At 69.5% G+C, this 17,715-nt stretch overlaps 3 protein-coding genes across 4 annotated transcripts; all 3 read right to left on the bottom strand.

Moving 5' to 3' along the window:
* Window positions 1-207: 207 nt before the first annotated feature.
* On the bottom strand, window positions 208-2,451 carry CUNH8orf58 (chromosome unknown C8orf58 homolog). Its single transcript, XM_027907269.1, has 5 exons — window positions 2,406-2,451; window positions 1,022-1,668; window positions 845-932; window positions 535-632; window positions 208-435 (listed from the first exon to the last, which is right to left on the bottom strand). The coding sequence occupies exons 1-5, from the start codon at window positions 2,449-2,451 to the stop codon at window positions 352-354; spliced, it is 963 nt and encodes a 320-aa protein (XP_027763070.1). The 3' UTR covers window positions 208-351.
* A 2,541-nt stretch (window positions 2,452-4,992) lies between these two features.
* Window positions 4,993-10,905, bottom strand: PDLIM2 (PDZ and LIM domain 2). Its single transcript, XM_027907285.1, has 10 exons — window positions 10,884-10,905; window positions 9,357-9,463; window positions 8,766-8,917; window positions 8,327-8,396; window positions 8,162-8,253; window positions 8,021-8,066; window positions 6,143-6,282; window positions 5,704-5,847; window positions 5,509-5,616; window positions 4,993-5,243 (listed from the first exon to the last, which is right to left on the bottom strand). Exons 2-10 carry the CDS (start codon window positions 9,447-9,449, stop codon window positions 5,045-5,047), a joined length of 1,044 nt encoding a protein of 347 aa, XP_027763086.1. The 5' UTR covers window positions 9,450-9,463; window positions 10,884-10,905; the 3' UTR covers window positions 4,993-5,044.
* Window positions 10,906-11,452: 547 nt separating this feature from the next.
* On the bottom strand, window positions 11,453-17,696 carry SORBS3 (sorbin and SH3 domain containing 3). Of its 2 annotated transcripts, none has more exons than XM_027907272.1 (19): window positions 17,395-17,696; window positions 16,207-16,351; window positions 16,015-16,102; window positions 15,693-15,916; window positions 15,555-15,618; window positions 15,369-15,483; window positions 15,208-15,292; window positions 15,093-15,128; window positions 14,902-14,988; window positions 14,379-14,434; window positions 13,234-13,358; window positions 13,066-13,145; window positions 12,931-12,977; window positions 12,687-12,801; window positions 12,475-12,600; window positions 11,984-12,388; window positions 11,818-11,897; window positions 11,623-11,729; window positions 11,453-11,534 (listed from the first exon to the last, which is right to left on the bottom strand). In XM_027907272.1, exons 2-19 carry the CDS (start codon window positions 16,306-16,308, stop codon window positions 11,473-11,475), a joined length of 2,004 nt encoding a protein of 667 aa, XP_027763073.1. In that variant the 5' UTR covers window positions 16,309-16,351; window positions 17,395-17,696; the 3' UTR covers window positions 11,453-11,472. The 2 variants fall into 2 exon arrangements, with proteins under 2 accessions (XP_027763073.1, XP_027763072.1); XM_027907271.1 differs by lacking the exon at window positions 17,395-17,696 and adding an exon at window positions 16,632-16,656.
* Between the last annotated feature and the right edge of the window lie 19 nt (window positions 17,697-17,715).

Below are 17,715 nucleotides of genomic sequence, written 5' to 3'. Positions count from 1 at the left end.
GGCTCCAGGTGGGGGGCGGCAGGAGCCGGAACGGCCCGTGGGAACAGGCCCGGCCGGACAAAAGGGGCGGGAGAAGCCGTCGGAAGTGATGCGGCGGTGACGCGTCCTCTCGTGACGTCACGCCGGGTTTAGGGGGGAGTGACGTCACGCGCGACAGCACCTCACCTCTTTGCCAGCGAAAAGACTTTATTAAAGGAGACAGGAAAACAAAAAAAGGATGAAGTGTGGGGAGAGGGGGCGCCGGGGACCGGCCCCGGGCGAGTGTGACGTCATAGGGCGGGGTGTGATGCAATAGCACAGCGCGGTCCCTCCATCAGGTGCACCGGTGGGAGCGGGACCCCCCACGCCGTCCTACCTGCACCGGCCGCCCCGGAGCGAGCGGCGAGTGAGGCGGGTGAGCAGCACCTTCACCCGGCCCCAGTGCGAGCGCCCGTCCTGCCGGGACAGGATGGGGGAGTCAGGATGGGGGAGTCAGCACGGGGGGACCCCGCGGGACCCCCGCCCGCCGCACCCCAACACTCCCCCCGACCGTACCTTGTCCGGTGCCGGGGCACCCGCCCCGCTCTCGGAGGGGTCCAGCAGGCTGGGGGAGCTGGCAGAGTGTCCCCACATCCTCCGACACGGCTCGGGGGCTGCACAGAGGGGGGACAGACACTGTCAGAGCCTGGGGTCCTGCCATCCCACACCCAGCCCTGATCCCACCCTTCCTGCATCCCACCTGGGGCCTGATCCCGCCATTCCTGCATCCCACCCCTCTCACCTGGGGCCTGATCCCGCCATTCCTGCATCCCACCCCTCTCACCTGGGGCCTGATCCCGCCATTCCTGCATCCCACCCCTCTCACCTGGGGCCTGGCTGTCCGAGCAGGAGCGCGGCCGGAATCCCTCATCCCTCCACGCAGCCGAATCCTGCCTTGGGGGCTCCCGGGTGGGCTGTGGGCGGTCAGAGGAGAGGCAGGGTATGAGCTGGGGCTCCCCCAAACCCCCCCCATCCGTGCATCCCACCTCCTCCCGGCCCTCACCAAGGTGCCCGGGCGGGTGCTCCGGGCACCGGCCGCCTGCTGCCGGAGGATCCTGTTGTCCTGCTGCAGCCGCGCCAGGCGCTCCAGCATCTGGCAGACGTGCTCCAGGTACCGCAGCCCCTGCCCCTCGGGCACAGCCCGGGGGTCTCGGGGGCTGCCGGGTGACCCAGCCCCTCCAGCCGCAGGGGTCGCCGCCCCCTCGAGCTCCTCGGGCTCCCGCGGGGGCTCCGCCAGGTCGGCTGTGCTGGAGCTGCGCCGGCTGAGCTGTCGAGGGCACCGCTGCCTCCTGCTCCGCTGCGCTGCCTGCAGCAGCTTCCTGCTGGCAGAGCGGCTCCGGGGTGTCCGGGGGGGCTGCGAGCCCGGCCCCTCCCCGGGGGGCTTCTCGGCCGCGAGGCCGTCGAGGGAGAAGCTGCTCTCGGAGCCCAGCGGGGTGGAGGGCGAGTGCTCGTTGCTGGCCATCTCCACCCCGGAGTCCTCCGACTCGGACTTGAGGAGTCTCCCGCCGGCCGGGGGGCTGCTGGGGGGCCTCGGGGGGGATCCCCGCGTGCTCATGCCCCGCGGGGGCTGCCGCGGGCTCTCCTGCAGCCGGCGGTAGACGCTGGCCGAGGTGCGCACGATGCAGCTCTCGGCCGTCTCCCAGGGACCATCTGCGGGGCGAGGGAGAGGAAAGGGAGGGTCTCAGGATGCAGAACAAGGTGTCCACCCCTCACACATGAGCCCACCGCCCTCCCAGCCCCCTCGCCACCATCCCTCCCCCCCCCCAAGGCTGCTCCACAGCAGCTCCAGCCGTGCCCAGGCCGCTCTCCCTGTTGCCACAGGGTTACAGCCCCCTCCACATCCAAAAGACCCCTCTCCAGAGGGTCCCCACAGCCAGGGATGTTCCTACGACCACATCAGCAAGTTGCTGCTTCCCAAAAACACGGCCCTGGCCTTCTGCATCCTCCTCCTCCTCCTCACAAGCCACGCTGCTGAGCTGCTGGGGGAGGTGGGGGGCACACGCGACCCCCTCACCCCACCCTGGCTGCTCTCCCTGTATCCCACTCTGGCCCGGTGCCAACAATCCAGGATGCAGGGTGGGATCCCAGACGGCTCCAGGGACCACCAGCTCCTCACACTTCTCCCCACAAGAAAGCGGGGGGGGGACATCACCAGCCGGGATGTGCCCCCACCACCCCGCAGCTCCAGGTGGGATCACGGCGCATCAAGGTTGGGGGAGGAGGGGCCCTCACCATTCCTTTCCCCCCCTCCCTTCCCAGCCAGGCCACGGCAAAGGCCTCAGGGAGGTGGGAGCGAAGCTTTGGCACCTCCTGGGAGTTGCCCACCCTCCCGGGAAGCCCCATTGGGATCTGGCACACCCCCCTTCCCCCCCAAAAACCACACTCACAGCAGCTGAACCTCCTCTTCCAGACGGCGCGGGAGCCCCCCCACATGGCCGGGAGCCGGGGCCGAGTGCCGGGTGCGCGTCCCGGCTCTCCCTTTTATAGCCAGCCCAGCCGGAGACGGGCCCTGTATCCAGAGGCACCTCATTACAGGACTGGTTCCCAACTGGTTCCTCGCAGGGCTTGGGATCGGCGATACAGGCTGGGCCGGTGGTTAAGGGCTCCCTTCCCACCCCAGCCGCGTTGTCTGGGCACCGGCAGGCAGCCAGGAGCCGGGGGAATCCCAACAAATCCCAGGGAACTCACTCAGGAGCTCCGGCTCGGGCTGAGTTCGCCCAGCAGGGGTCCCAGAGCCCCCCAAAAAATTCCCGCAGCCGCGCCACTTACCGCGCACCCCCTGTGGGCTGGAGAGGCCGGGGCCGGCGCTGGGACAATCCGGCCGTTCAGCAGGATTGAATCCCAGCAATCCCGGGTCCACCCCAGCAGGATTGAATCCCAGGAATCCCGGGGGGCAGCCCCTCCACCCTGGCTTGGTGGCTGCCAACATCCCGGCTCCCACACGCCACGTTCCCGGAGGCTGCCGGACCCCACGAGCCGAGGGGCCGCTCCCCCCACCACGGGGGTGTCACCAGAGCCCCACTGGGGTGGGGGGCACAGGCAGGGTGAGAAAGGACGTGGAGGGGATCCCCATCAGCTCCTCCTGGGTTGGCAGCTCCAACTCAGCTGGATCCTGGATCCCCCCCTCATGTCCTTCCATCCCCGGTACCTTCCGGCTGTTGCTGCTGGAGTGGGGGGGCTGGTCCCAGCACAGGCAGAGTTAGGGGGGCACATGGAGATGGGCCCCTGGGTTTTGGGGACCCCCCACACCACTCAATGGGCTCCGGGTGCAGGAACAGGCCCGTCAGCCTCAACATGGGGAGGGAAAACCAGAATTCCCAGCACAGCCAGAACCCCGGGCCCCTCCCAGCAGGGAGGAGGGGGGAAACGAGGAGTCCAGGGACCCCCTTCAGCACAGAGAGCACAAAATGAGGGGTGCCAGAGACCCCCAGGTTCCCTCTCCATCACAGACACCCCAAACCAGGGATCCCTGAGGATCCCTTCCAGCAGGAACTTCACAGGCTGGAGACACCAGGACACTCCTCCCCAGCAGCGGGGAGGGTCCCCCATAGCCCCAGGGACCACCGACTCACCACAATCGTGGAGTGGCTCCACGCTGAAGGCTCCGCGCCGGCGCAGCATCCCCCGGGAACCGGCAGAGACTGGGAATGGGATACAGGCAGCTGGGAACGGCCCGAGGGAAGGGAACAGAGATCCTGGAGCCGAGCACGAGGCACTGGGAACCGGGCAGAGGGGAAATGGAAACCGGGAGCCGGGCAGGGAGCAGCGGGCTCGTCCTCCGCCTTTTTATGGGGCAGGGCTTGGGGGGCGGCACAGCCCTGGGGCGGGCCGGGGGTGGGGGAGCTGCCCCCTACCCGGGCAGCCCCTTTGCCCCCAGCCCCACCTGTGCTGTCCCAGGAGGGCTCAAGGCGTTCATTCCTCTTTTTTTTACCCTGAGTGCCGAGGGCGGGAGAGGGGCAGGACCATCATCATCCTCCTCCCTCCCTGGGGGTCATAGGGAATGGTTTGGGTGGGAATCGACCTTACAGACCACCCAGTGCCACGGGCAGGGACACCTTCCCCTCCACCAGGTTGCTCCAACCCATTCCTGGACACTCCCAGGGATGGGGCAGCCACGGCTGCTCTGGGATGTTCAATCGGGAATTCCAGGATGAGAGCTCCATGGACGGGCCTGGAGGCACACGAGGGGCTGTGGTGCACCCCAGACAGACCCCAGTGAGACCCCCAGGCGCGAGGGGAGGGGGCTCCTGGCTGTCCCCAGAGCAGGGGAAGGAGCTGGTTCCCTCCCAGGCTGCTGATAAGGGCGAATCCCAGATAACAGCAAAGCCCATCTCCGTGCAAACAGGCACGGAGGGTGGGGAGCAGAGATAAGAGCCCACCTGGGCCCCTGCAGGACAAAGGGCTCGGCCAACAGCCCCCAATAAAGCCCGACACCTCCCAGGGACGCCAAGAGCAGGGAGGGGACATCCAGCCCCGCGGGGAGCCCCGACCTTCCCGGGAGCACCACAAGGTCAGCTGGGATGTCACTGGAGAGCCCAGGATGTGCCACGAAGCCCTGGACCCCCACCCTGGGTGCAGGCAGGAGGGCTGGGGGGGTCTGAGGTCCCCACCTTGCCCCCACCCTCGGATCCCAGCACAGAGCAGACACGGGAGTGGAGCAAATATATATTATATTTGTATATAATCTGGTTTAATACTTTTGTTGCAGTCAGTGTACAAGCGGTGCCAGCCCCTCTCTGGTACCCAAGTGCTCAAGCATCCCTGTGACCCCCCCCCAACATCCCCCCTGTGTCCCCCACTGCTGCAGCTCAGGCTGAGACCTAACCCAGCTCCTCACACACGGGTGAAGGTGGGTGGCTGCTGCTGCATCCCTCCCCAAAAATCCCAGCCACGCCAGGCCTTGTGGTGCCCTCAGCCCCCCCATGACACCCCGTACCCCAGTGGGGCTGGTGGGTGCAGGGGGCTGGCCCCAGGACACGGTGTGGGGGATGCAGGCGGTGATTCCCCATCACACCGTGCCTGTGGCTCAGGAGTGGGGGGACACGGGTGGGGGTGACAGGGGCGCCCCGGGGGGGCCCTGGTAGCGCAGGCGGGCGTGTTTCTCGCAGAACAGCTCATCGCCCACCCAGAAGTGGCCCCTCATCTTGAGGTTGAGGCCGCAGTCGGCGCAGCTGTAGCAGGACGGGTGCCGGTACCGCCCGTCCTGGATCCGCACCGCCTGCGTGCTGGGGGACACCAGGAGGGGCCATCAGCAGGGCACCCCCCATGTCCCCGGGGTCCCCTCCCACCCCACTGTGGCCCCAGAGCGATGGCAGGGCCGGGTTCCCCACTCCCATCCCAGGATCACCCCCGTTTGTTGCCTAACAGGGGGCAATAACAGGGACAGATCCTGCCCCCCCCGGGAGGGCAGCCCAGCCCCCGTTTTTGGCTTTGCCAGGACGGGTGGCAGGCACAGCCCCCGCCACCAGGGTGCCCCCCAGCCCCACTCACGCGATGCTGCTCCCGCACTTCTCGCAGACGTGCAGCTTCTGCACCCCGGCCACGGGTCTGCGGGCGCCGGACGAGAGCCGGCTGGGGAAGGGGGCTGTGGGACCACCTGTGGGAGGAAGGGGGGAAGGAAACAAGGCCATCAGGGTCCTGCTGATTCCCCTGCCAGACCCCAGCCTCCCCCAGCGCCCCTCGTCACCTCCTTCATCCTCCAGCGCCTCCTGGAGCAGGCGGAAGGTGCTGGATTGCCGCGGGGCCGCCCGCAGCTCCCGGTTCTCCTGCAGCATCTTGTAGACCTCGGAGTCCTCCTCCAAGCGCCTCATGGCCGGCTCTGAGCACTGGCTGCGGGACGAGGGGGAGATGTTTTGGAGGGGGGGGGTGGTTGACAGCACCCAAATTCCGGGATCCACCCTCTGCACCCCCCCCCACAACCCGCCTGTCACCTGCTCCCTCCTCTCCCCGGGAGCTGCCCCGGCCTGCCCGGCCCTGCCTCGGCCCCACCTGCCTCGCAGGTGAGTTAACCCTTTCCACGGGCTCCCCTGGCACCCGTGGGTGACACACCAGCGTGCCAGGGTGGGGCACAGGGCTGGTGGCTTCCCTGTGCCGTGTCCCCCTCCCTCCCAACCCCGCTCCGTACCTGTTGCAGGTGTTGGGAGAGAGGGGAGAGTGATGGTCCCTGTGGTTTTGGGGGGCTCCAAGCCCTGGTGAGGGTGGGTAGGGGGGTGGAGGCAGGATGGATCCCTGGCAGCTGTTCTGGCGGGTCAGGATTCCTCGCTCCTGGGAGAGAGAGGATGGTTGTCCTGGGGGGTGCAGAGGGTCGGGCGGGGGTGGCCCCCAGAATGGCCTGGCAGGGTGCCCACAACGCTCCCTCTCCCCCTGGGGACCCCAAGGGCACTCAGACCAGGCCCAGAGGGGCTTTCCTCGAGCCCTTGTCTCTGGAGGGATGCAGGGATCCTCCACGGGGCAGCTGCTTCTCCTCCCCAAGCCTGGCAGGGGTCAGCACCCCCACCCCATAACCCCTGCGCCTGCGCCCGTCCCTTCCCCACCATCTGCTCCTGCTTAGTGGCCCCAGCCAGGCAGGGAAGAGGAGCCTTGGATAAGTGGAAGCTGATGTTCCCGGGAGCAGCCGCCACGCAGATGGGAACCCCAGGGGGACCCCGGGACGGGGACGGGGACCCCCTGCCCGGATCCACGGAGAGGCAGGGGGGCAGCCCCGGGGTTCTGTGGGGTCACGAGGGGACGAGGGACAAGCTAAAATTAGGAGCGGGAGGAGCCGGGCGCCTTGGCCTCGTCCCCACCAGGATCCAGCGCCAACCCACCCCGGGATGGTGGGGAGAGTGGGATCCACGGGCAGCCCTTCCCCTCGGCTCCCCCTTGGGTGTCTTCACAGCCCTGCGGTGGGGGGCTCCGGGCAGCCAGGGGCACTCAGGGACAGGGAGGGACACTCAGGGACAGGGAGGGACCCCCGGGGCAGGGAGGGACCCTCTGGGGCCAGAGCAAAGCCAGAGCTGGGGAGGAAGGAGGGAGCAGGAGGAAGGAGGGAGAGGGCAGCCAGAGCAGCCAAGGGGTGGCCGGGTCTGCGGCCAAAGGCAGGCGGGAAGGGCCGCACTCCAGGACCACGGCGCTTCCCAATTTGGGCTTGGAAAACAAGAAAAAGAGAAAGCAGGGGAGGGAAGGGAGGAGGGAGACGCCAAGCCCGGAGCCAGCGGCTGCCATCCCCCTGCGGGGATGGACGGGGCGGCCAGGGGCATCCTGGGGCTGATCTGGGGGATGGAGGACGAGACATCCAGCTCCTCCGGGCATCCCAGCCCCGCTCCGAGGGTATCCCACCGGGCTGGGGGTGCGCCGGGCCATGAGTCCCTGCCCGGCCAACACCCCAGTGCCCCGGGCTGGCGGGAGTGGGGCTGGGCCTCCCCAAACTGGTTTGGCCTCCCCTGGCTGGCGCCGCTGCCAAGAGGAGCAAAACATCCCTGGGCAGGTGCCGGTGCCCGCGGGTCTGGGGGTGCTGCCAGGGCGGCGGGGAGGGGGCACCAGAGGGGAGGGGGCACCGGCTGTCCCTGAGGGAGAGCAGGGCTGGGCAGTGATGTGGCCAGGGGGCTGCAAAGCGGGGTGGTTTAGGGGCTCAAAAGTGGGATGGTTTGTGCTCGAGAAGGGGGATGCTTTGGGTTCTTGAAGGGGGATGATTTGGGGGTGGTTTGGGGGCTCAAAGGGCAGGGGTTTGGGGGTTCAAAGTGGGGTGCCTTGGGTTTGCAAAGGGGAGTGGTTTCAGGGCTCAAAGGGCATGGCTTGGGTTTGTGAAGGGGAGTGGTTCTGGGGTCAAAGGGTGATGATTTCAGGGCTCAAAGGGCATGGCTTGGGTGTGCAAAGAGGGCAGTTTGGGGGTTCAGAGGGAGGTGGTTTGGGGCTGAAAAGGGGGCAGGTTTAGTGTTACAAAAGCTGATGGTTCCCAGATGGTCCCCCCTCCCCAGCACCTCTGCCTGCCCTGCCCCTCTCAGCCCCCCAGCTCCCCACTCACCTGGCGGAGGCCGGGACAGGTGAACTCCTCCTCCAGGGCTTGTGAGCTGTGGGGACAGAACGGAGCCATCAGGGGGGTCCCTGGCCCTCCCCAGCCCCCTGCCCACCCCCCAGCCCCACACACAGCTGGGTCCAGCCTTACCTGGCACTGTGGGGCAGGTGGATGGGGGATGCCAGGCTGGGGTTGGGGGCTCTCGAGGCACTCTGGCTCTCATCTCGCATCTGCAGCGTGTCCTGGGGAGGGGAGGGTGACACCAGCAGCTGCCACCAGCCCTGGGTGGGGGGGCCAGGGTGTGCTGGGGCTCACCTGGACATGTGTGGCCAACCTCTCCAGTGAGGCGTCCCCATTGGTGTGGCTCTGGGGTGGCACCGGGGACCTGGGGACCAAGGGAGAGCAGGGAGGGTCTGCAACGTGCCCCAGGAGCGCTCGTGGCATGGCACAGCACGGCGTGACCGCTGCCCTCAGCCCCCCAGGAGGTGGGGACAGGCACCAACTGGGCCCCCAACTGGGACCAGTCAGGCAGGGAACAGCTGCCTGGCCTCGTTAGCACCTGACTCCTTAATTAGAGAGCCAGGCCAGGCTCACAGTGGGAGCGGGGGGATGATGGCACAGCCCCAGGAGTCACCCCGGGGGGAAAACAGCCAGCACACACTCGGCTGGGGACCCCAACCCACGTGGGGACACCCCTGGGACCCAGCCCCAGCCCCAGGGCTCGGGGCTGCCCACCCTCCCCACCGGCACCCACCTCTCCACCTCGAGCTGGAGCTGCCCAGGGCTCTGCTTGATCTTGTTCTGGGCCTCCACGTGGAGCATCTCGGCCGCGCTCTCCCCGTTGATGGTGACGATGACATCCCCCGCCCGGAGGTCGCCCGCGGCCGCCTTGCCGTGCTCCGTCACCTCCACGGAGAAGGAGGGTGTGGGGACAGCCCCGGTGAGCCCCCCACACTCACACCCCCCCCGAGGGGAGCAGCACAGCACCCCCCACGCGCAGCCCTGGCACCAAGGCCTGTATCCATCCCTGAATCCCACCCGCCGGAATCCCCACGGCCTCGGCAGAAGACGGCAGCAGCCCCCCCTGCCAGGGTGGGACCACGGCCCTGGCAACAACACCCGGAAACTCGGCACGGCCCTGCCCAGCCCGGGGGTGGCACGGGGCCCCCGCGCCGCCGTCGCCCGCCGAGGGCCGTTCCCACGGAGCAGGATCCCCCAAGGACAAGCAAACAGGATCCTCTCCCCGGAGCAGCCCAGCACGGCGCCCGCCCGGCGGCCTCCCCTGGCATGGGTGGCACATGGGTGGGGGTGTGTGTGTGTGTGTGTGTGTGTGGGGTGGTCCTACCTTGGAGACAGTGATGGGCTTCCCGAAATCTCGTCCCCCGGAGATGCGGAAGCCCCACGGGGCCGGGCCGGGCAGGGTCACCGTCACCGGCATGGCAGAGGGTGGCTCTGGGCAGGCAGCAGGGTGGTGTCAGGGATCCCAGGCACCCAGGCAGAGGGGACCCCCCTCCTCCCACCCACAGCACACCCAACGGGGGCCTCCCTGTCCCAGCTGCACCTCGAGCAGGGGGTGATGGAAACCGGCAGTGCTTTCCTTCCGGGGAGGGGACCCACGTCCCCGCGGGGTGTCAGCAGCCACCGCCGCTTCCTCTGGCTGCCACAAGGCTGGTGGCTTCCTCCCCCACGGAGCACGGGGGTCCCGGGCACAGCTGAGACAGCCAAGGTCATTCCCAGGGGCTGGAGCCAGGCGGGGAATCGGTGACGCCTTGGCAGCAAGGCCAACGCCACAGTGAGGCAGGGCCAAGCCAGTGGGGTTGGCAGGGCAGGATGTGGTGACCCTGCTGCTCACCACGGCGGGGGCTGGCACCCAGCAAGGGCCACCACCCCGAGCCCTTCATCCTGCAGCAAATCCAGAGCAGTAAAGGGTGCTGAGTATCCCCCCCGGGGGTGTCCCATGGCACCCCGGGGAGAGCAGCAGCCCCTGGCTTCGATGGGATGGGTGGGAATGGGCAGCCCCGTCCCCTAAATCCACACCAGATCTCATCCCGTCCCACCACAGCCTGGCCGAGCCCCGGGGAGAGCTGGATACCCTGTCTGGAATTGGGCATCCCATCCGGAACCGGGCACCTCGTCCGCAGCCGCCGGGAAGGCATGTTAAAAATCCCAAGCGCACAAAGAGGGGCTTGAGAGGCTGCCCGGAAGAATTTCCTGGGCTGGGCTTCCAGTGCCGGGAGGAAACCCCAAACCCCAAACCACCTCCCCATGCCCGGCCCCGCTCAGCATCCCTGGGCAGCGAGGGCTGCCGGCCTGGGGACCCCCACACCTTACTGGGCACCAACCCCAGACCCCCAAAGGGTCCTGCACCTCTTCTCCAACTCCTGCACCCCTCCTTCGTGTCCTGCGCCCCTTCTCCATCCCCTGCTCCCCTCTTGGTCCCCCGCACCTGTGTCCCCGCTCCCTCCCGGCGCTGTCCCCGCCGCACAGCGATGTCTTTGTGCCCGCGGCGACTGGCGGTGCCGCCTGGCACCCGCGGGGCGAGCGGCGGGGACTGGCGATGCCAGAGGAAACGCGGGGACGTGGCCCTTTGGGGACATGGGGACACAGAGACGTGGGGGTTTGGGCTATGGGGACACTGGGACCTGAGGACATGGGGATTTGGGGCACGCGGACACCTGGGGATGTGGGGGGACAGGCTGCCCGTAACCCCCTCCCCTGCTCGCCGGAGCAGCACCCCCGGGACCCCCGCGACCCCCGGTGGAGGGGCAACCCCGACAGCCGCCGCCGGCCCTCCCTGGTCCCCCCCGCACCCCACGGTGCCCCCCAACACCCCTCCGTGCCCCCCCACACCACCGGTACCCCCCGCACTCACCGGGGCGGCCGAGGCGGGCGGCCCCGCGGGGCTGCGGAGCCGAGCGCGGCCCCGGGACGGCACCGCCTCCTCGGGAGGAGCCGGGCCGGGCCGGGCCGGGGCGGGCTGCGGGCACGGCCCTCCCGTCCCGACGGGGCGCACGGCGGCGGCTGGTCCCGCCCCGGCACCGCTCGTGGGCGTGGGGGGATCCCCGCGGCCCCACGCGGCGTCCTGCGGGACCCCCCGCCCAGCCGGCTCCCCCCGAATCCCCGGCAACCCCCGGACTCGGGCTGAGCTGAGCTTTAATGACGGACAAGAAGCGAAGGCGACTCCCGGACGCGGACCCACAGCCCGGGTCGCGGCCGTCATGGTCAGGCCCGGCACCGGCGGAGCCCCGGGGCGACCCCCGGGGCGGCGGGCACCGGGCAGCGGTGAGGAGGGGGCGTGTTAAGGCACTGGGGTAGGGGAGACCCCCCGCGCCGGGGGGGATTTGTCCCTGTTAGAGGCAGCCCCATAGGGGCGGGAGGGAGCTGGAGGCACTTCATCCCCCCTGGAGGGGACACGGCGCGGCCGAGGCGGGGCAGCCCCACCCCACGCACGTCCCCGCGGGTCACACCGGCGCCACATAATTCCCGGGGAAAGTGCCGAATTTCTGCGTCCTCCTGGACACGCCTGCGGGGGAACAAAGTCACGGGGAGGCGGTGAGGGGTCGCGGAGGCGCCTTGTCCCCGTCCCGGCCCCCGTCCCGGTGGGCACGCACCCACGAACCAGCCGTCATCGCATTGCTGCATGACGTCCACGCGGTCCCCCTCCAGCAGCTCCAGCTCGTCGGCGTTCTGGGGCCGGTACTGGTAGAGCGCCCGGTACCTGCGAGACACAGCGTGGCCAGGGCCCACCTCCCCCGACACGGGGTGGGGACACGGCACGGAGGGGGGACGCTCCTGGCCCTACTTACGGGGTCCACCGGATTTCGGAGCCGTTGTAGGACGGGGCGGGCTCGGGGCGGGTGCCCACGGGTGCCCCCGGGGTGGCACGCTGTGGGGGGAGACGGAGGGTGGGTGCAGCGTTCGGGGCATTACCCAGGGCGGGGGGCACGATGCCAGGGTTGGGGGGGCACTCACCTGCTCGGGGGCCCAGGCTGGACGCCGCGGGTTCTGGGGATGGACGGCCACAGGCTGGGGGGGGCTGGCAGAGGCCAGCGAGGGGCTGGGGGTGCCAGCGTGGGGCAGCTTTGGGGAGGCGGGGAAGGCGACACCGAGGTGTCCCCCCGGGACCCCAGGACGCCGCTCCGCCGCCCGGGGGGAGCCGGTGGGGTTGTGGGGGGCGCGGGGAGCGGGCGAGCGCTGCAGGGACGGGGACATGGTGGGGCTGGGCGAGGCGGGGATGTCCTCGGCGGTGGCCTTGACCCGCGGCTCCTTCAGCACCTGGACGTAGGTGGCGGGGAAGATGCCCTGGCGGCTGGTGCCCGAGATCCGCCCCTCGTACCAGTTCTCATCCACCCGCCGCACCAGGCAGATCCGCTCGCCCTGCCGCGGGGAGGAGAGGGTTGGGTCAGCGTGGGACGGTTTGGAAATGGCCCAGGAGTGGCACAGGGGGAGGCACAAGCGGGCACCTTGCGGAAGGAGAGCTCCACGTGCAGCTCCCCTCGGAAGTTGTAGAGCGCCAGGGCCTCGCCGTGCTCCAGCACCTGGATGGTGGGCGCCTTGATGGGCTTGGGCACCTCCGTGGGGGGCAGGATCTGGGTGGGACACAGGGGTGAGGGGGGCAGTGCCAGGCTCTCCCAGCCCCGCTGCTGCCCCCTCTGTCCCCCATCCCCCTGCTCACCTCTACGTAGTTGGAGGGGAAGATGCCCACACGGCCGTGGTGCTCGCCCTCCAGCCAGTTCCTGTCCACCTCCTTGTGGATGTAGACGATGTCCCCCTTCTGCAGCGTCAGCTCCCTGCAGGGGACAGTGCTCACACCTGTCTGGGGGACACTGACCTGTCCCCAGGCCAGCTGGTGGGGCCACCCCATGTCCTGGGGCTTGGGGGGGACCCCAGGGGTGACCCCCAGCAGCACCGGCGCTTACTTGGGAGACTCGGCTTGGAAGTTGAACTTGAGGCGAGCAGCTTTCATCTGGGGAGGGAGAGGAGCAGTTACAGGGAGACCCCCCCCATCCCAGCCATCCCAAACCCCAGAGGGGATGGGCCCATCCCGGCCTCACCTTCTTCTCCTCCCTCCTGACGGTCTCGGCGGGATCTCCCATGTCGGGCAGGCTGGGGAGGGTCCCTGGCCTGAGGGTGTCTGCAAAGAGCGGGGTGTCACCAGCTGGGGGGGAGCATGGGGTGCCCCATGGCTTGAGAAGGGTCTGGGGGGGCTCAGGGGGGCTCACCTCTGCTGGGGGCTGCCCGGCTCCGATCGCTGGCCAGCCCCAGGACACCCCGCTCCATGCCGGGGCTGGCGGGGGAGCGCTGGGTGACAGGGGGGCTCCGCAGCCGGGGGGGTGACAGGGGGCTCCTGTGGGGTCACAGTGGCTCAGGGCTCACATCCAGCCCTACTGCCATGAACCCTCCCTGCCCCAACCCTGCTGTCCTCGGGAGGGCAGGACCCCCGGGTTGCACGGACCAGGGTGCCAGGGTACCCCAGGATCCCTGAGCTCCACAGACCAGAACCCCTGGGTACCCCAATACCAGGACTCTGGGGTCCCCCATGACCAGGACACCGGGCTGTCCTGGGTGCATCCCTCCAGGATCCCACCCCAGAGGCAGCCAAGCGGGACAGGTCCAAAGTTTTCCGGCAGTGCCCGCGGAACGTCCCTGCTGGTGCCGAGCAGGAAGCGCGGAGCAGGCGAGTGCCGGGGAGGGCGACCTGGCTAATGGATAACCCACTGCAGGGGGCACTTAAAGAGCCCCAGATGCCCCCCAAGGCCAGAGGAGGGGTTGGCAAGCAGGCAGGCATCCCCCCTGTGCGCCCCTGGGGGTTACAGCAGGTCCTACAAGAAGCGGAGCTGCTGTTTGTTTGTTTTCCTCCCACTGCCGGGGCAGAGATGGGTCCGTAGGGACACCCCTGGGGTGCCCGGGCACATCTCAGGGTACCGACCCCACCCAGGGGTGCCACAGCACCCACCAGCACAGCTGTCCCCTCCCTGTGTCTGTGGGGACACAGCAGTGGGAACCCAGCCGCCGTCACCTCCCCTGGGACGGAGCCAAGCGCCGGGACACGGCGTCCCGGGGACGGGGGAAAGGGTCAGCCCCGCTCCGGCCCCGTCCCACCCACCGGGCAGCCGGCCCAGCGCCGGGGCCCCCACCCGTGCCGGGACGTGGGGGGGGACACGAGGGGGCCAGCGCTGCCACGGGGGGTCCGTGGGGGATCCACGGGAATCCCGAGGGGGGGATATCTGGAGGCTCCCGCCCCGCCCCGCCGCTGGAGGGACAGCCCGCTTGCCATCCCCGGAGCGGGGTCCTGCCCCCCACCTCCAGCGGGGTGTGGGCAGTGGGATTTGGGGGTCCGGGGAGCGGGAGCAGCCGCGGAACTCACCGAGCAGCCGGGGAGGCCGGAGCAGGGGAGCGAGCGGTGGGAGCAGCCGCCGGGCTCTGCCGGGAGGAGCGGGAGGGGGTGGGAGAGAAAAATTAATCATCCAGGAGGCCGAGTCTCGGCGGGAAGCGAAGGAGTCCAGCCCGGCTGCGCCAATAACCGCCGGACAGACGGACGGGCTGGGTCCTAGAGCCCCACGGCCACGGCTCGGGGCCGCCGAGGAGCCGCCCGTGGGCCCAGATGTGCACGGAGCAGGCACAGAGTCCTGCACACGTCCAGATGTGCATGCCTTCATCCAGATGTGCAGGCCCCCAGCCGTGCCCACACCCAGCCGTGCACTCGTGCAGGGGTGGGCCCAGCCACGCGTGCATCCAGATGTGCGCACACCCAGCCCGGCGTCCCACCACGTGCGTGCTCCAGCCTTGCACAGGGGTTGTGCCCACAGCTGGATGGATGCACACACACCCCCCATCAGCCCTGCTGTGGTGGGGGGGACAAGGAGCAGCTGACAGGGGGTCGGGGGTACCTGGCGGGGTGTCCGGCGCGTCTCCATGTTCCTCATATCCTTGTCCAGCTCCTCGCTGAGCTGCTCCAGCTCCTGCTCCAGCAGCACCTGGGCGAGCAGGGTCGGGCTGTGGCGGGCCAGGCTGGCACTGCCCGTGGTCACCAGGATCCCCATGGCCACCCCCAGCCCCCTGCCCGCCACCACCACCTTACCTCAATGGACTGAGCCCGCCGTGCCGCTGTCGGGGGCTGGAAAGGGCAAGGGGCCAGTTAGGTGTGTGCCCACCACGGTGCCCACCAAAATCCCTCCCTGCCAGGACCTCCCTACCTGCTCCAGCGGCGAGAATTTCCCCGGTTCGTAGTCAAAGATGCTGCCGGGCTCTGCGGTGGCACCGGGGTCACCCCAGCACGTCCTGAGGGGAGGCAGGAGGGGCTGAGCCCCCGCAGCCCCCCACCCTGCAGGCACCCCCATCCCCGTGCCACACTCACCAGCCCATCCCGTTGGGCATCCCGGGGGGCTCGGCCGGTGCCGAGCCCCTCCTGCGCGGTTTGGGGGGCGACGGAGGCGCCGTGGCGGGGCAGGGGTGGGTGTCCCAGTCGGGCTCTGGGGATGCAGGAGGTGAGCAGGGTGCCAGGCCGTGCCAGGCCGTGCCACGCCTGCACTCCTGGGCTCACCTGGCAGCTTGCGGTGGATCTGCCGGAACATGCTGCGGTACCAGTCTCGGGGGCTGTCGACACTCTGTGGGGACACATTGGGGTGGTGGTGAGGGGACAGGACGGGGGGTGGCAGCCTGGCCCCGCGCCCCGACTCACCGAGCGGGAGGCGATGGGCATGCCCGTCTCATCCACGGGCCCGATGCCGTCGTACTTCACCCAGCGCCGCTCCCGCCGCTTGCTGTCCTTGGTCCAGGTGGCCGACCAGCCCGGGGGGCACGAGCGGGCAGGGGCAGCCCTGGGGGTGGGCGTGGGGCCGGCGGGCGCTGGGGTGTTGGGGGCTTTCGCCTCCTTGGCCGGCCAGGTCTGGTACCACTCATTCACTGGGGACAAGGTGGGTGTTGCTCAGGGGGGCATCTCTCAGGGGTAGGGTTGGGGGGGGAGGCCGTGGGGGTGTCCCCAGGGGCACTCAGGGCCCTACCTGAGCTCTTGGGTTCCGAGCTCGTGGGCTCCGGGTCGTGGAAGTGGAAGTTGAGGGTGTTGGAGCCGCGGTGGTGGATGATGGGCACCTGCGGGACAAGGAGGGGCTGGAGCAGGGGGGTTGAAGGGAGGGAAGGAAGGGGTGCAGCCCCCCCAAAATGCCCCGCACGCAGCAGCCCCTGGCCCCACTCACCCGTGTCACTGTGCGCTGGGTGGGCACCTGCAGGGGCGGGTGGAAGGAGGGGACATCCTGGACACCCAGGTCAGGGTCTGAGGGTGGGAGCCGACCTGCCATGGCCAGGGTGTGCTGGGGTGGTGCCCCAGGGCTGCCCCGTGTCCTGTTAGGAAAGTGGCTTTGCTCAGTGGGGTGACAATAGCGGTGGCACCATCCCCAGCTCCAGGAGTCTCACAGTGCGGTGGGAAGCAGCAGTTCCCGGTTGGAACCAGCCCTGGCAGGGCTTCCCAACGTGTTCTCCATGCGGATCCAGACCCACTCCCCCATCCCATCCACCCCTGTCCCCGCCCCGGCTCTGCAGGGATGGATCCAGCCCCGCTTGCTCTTCGGGGAGAACACGCCCGGAGCGGGTCGGGGCGATGGCTGTGCCGTGTTCCCATCACCTTGGCATCCCGGCGCGGTGCCCTCCCGCCCGGGCACGTGGCGGCAGCGGCGTCGCCCGCCCGGGAGAGCTGCCAGGGCCGGGAAACACGACAGGGCAGAAATATTTCCCCCGCCCTGCAGCGCAAACAGGGAGGGAGAGGGGACGGAGAGGGACGAGGCGTCGGGAAAGCGCGGCCGGGCCCCGGCACCGCCCGCCGGGAGGGCAGCGCCGTGACTCACCACGGTGTGGGGGCCGGCTGGGGGGACCGGGACCCCCAGAGCGGGTCCGGGCACCGGGATGGCTCCAGGGGCGAGCGCAGCCCCGGGACTGGACGGGGACACCTGTGTCCTGCCTCGTCCCCATGTGAGTCATCCCCCAGCGCTCACAGGTGCCCATCACGGCCAGATCCCCCTCAAACAGCCTGGGGGGCTGCCGGGGGAGGGAGGTGCCAGCCTAGCACGGTGCCCTGTGCGTGTGGGACCCCCAAATCGGGCTGGGGAACCCTCAGCTCCTTGCTCCCCACACCGCCGGTGTCCTCGCAGCCCCAAGGGTGTAATTCATGTTAATCACCCACCCCGGGGTGCTGGATGATGGGAATGATGTGCCCCAGGGAGCAGAAAGTGGGGTGCAGACTTCTACCCCCCAGGGCACCCCAATAACCTCCACCCCATTCCCAGCGCAGCGCCCACGCGGGGCTCGGCCCCATCCTTCCCCAAAAAACCTGTCCCCGGGGGTCCCCTCCGGGCACCCCCTCCTCGCCGGCCCCCCCTGCCAGCTCTTACCTCCTGGGTGGTGCCGGCGGGGACCCCCGGGGAGCGCCAGGGTTTTGGGGGGCCCCGGGGCGAGCGGGACGGAGCTGCGAGCGGCAGGGAAGAGAAATCCACGGCACGGACTTTGCCGGGAGGAGTGGGATTGGGCGGGGGGGAGGTTGCTCAGCGCATCGCGGGGGACTGGCAGGGACAGCCCCACCCCGAGAGCATCCCCCGGGTGGGTCAGGAGCCACCGTCCTCCCCGGCGCTGGGTCCCCGTGTGCCCCTGTTCCCCTTGGGGTGCGCTGCTCCGTCCCCCCCCGAGCGGGGCCGGCCCATTCAGAGTTTCCAGTG

Source organism: Empidonax traillii, unplaced genomic scaffold (genome assembly GCF_003031625.1).
Source record: "Empidonax traillii isolate 1590-97213 ecotype Southwest subspecies unplaced genomic scaffold, ASM303162v1 scaffold1433:size205388, whole genome shotgun sequence".
NCBI lineage: Eukaryota > Metazoa > Chordata > Aves > Passeriformes > Tyrannidae > Empidonax > Empidonax traillii.
This window is presented reverse-complemented; position numbering and strand designations above follow the sequence as displayed.

What these genes read in the sequence shown, in the direction of transcription:
- SORBS3 (XM_027907271.1), bottom strand. An exon ending in AATTCTCGCCGCTGGAGCAG is followed by an intron (nt 15,129 to 15,207) that starts GTAGGGAGGTCC and finishes TGCCCTTTCCAG; the next exon opens with CCCCCGACAGCGGCACGGCG. An exon ending in CCGGCCTCCCCGGCTGCTCG is followed by an intron (nt 13,359 to 14,378) that starts GTGAGTTCCGCG and finishes GTGACCCCACAG; the next exon opens with GAGCCCCCTGTCACCCCCCC.
- PDLIM2 (XM_027907285.1), bottom strand. Translation starts at nt 9,449, where the DNA reads ATGCCGGTGACGGTGACCCTGCCCGGCCCGGCCCCGTGGGGCTTCCGC. An exon ending in AGCCCATCACTGTCTCCAAG is followed by an intron (nt 8,918 to 9,356) that starts GTAGGACCACCC and finishes TTCTCCGTGGAG; the next exon opens with GTGACGGAGCACGGCAAGGC. An exon ending in GGTTGGCCACACATGTCCAG is followed by an intron (nt 8,254 to 8,326) that starts GTGAGCCCCAGC and finishes TCCCCTCCCCAG; the next exon opens with GACACGCTGCAGATGCGAGA.
- CUNH8orf58 (XM_027907269.1), bottom strand. Translation starts at nt 2,451, where the DNA reads ATGTGGGGGGGCTCCCGCGCCGTCTGGAAGAGGAGGTTCAGCTGCT. An exon ending in GAAGAGGAGGTTCAGCTGCT is followed by an intron (nt 1,669 to 2,405) that starts GTGAGTGTGGTT and finishes CTCGCCCCGCAG; the next exon opens with ATGGTCCCTGGGAGACGGCC. An exon ending in GCACCCGCCCGGGCACCTTG is followed by an intron (nt 933 to 1,021) that starts GTGAGGGCCGGG and finishes GACCGCCCACAG; the next exon opens with CCCACCCGGGAGCCCCCAAG.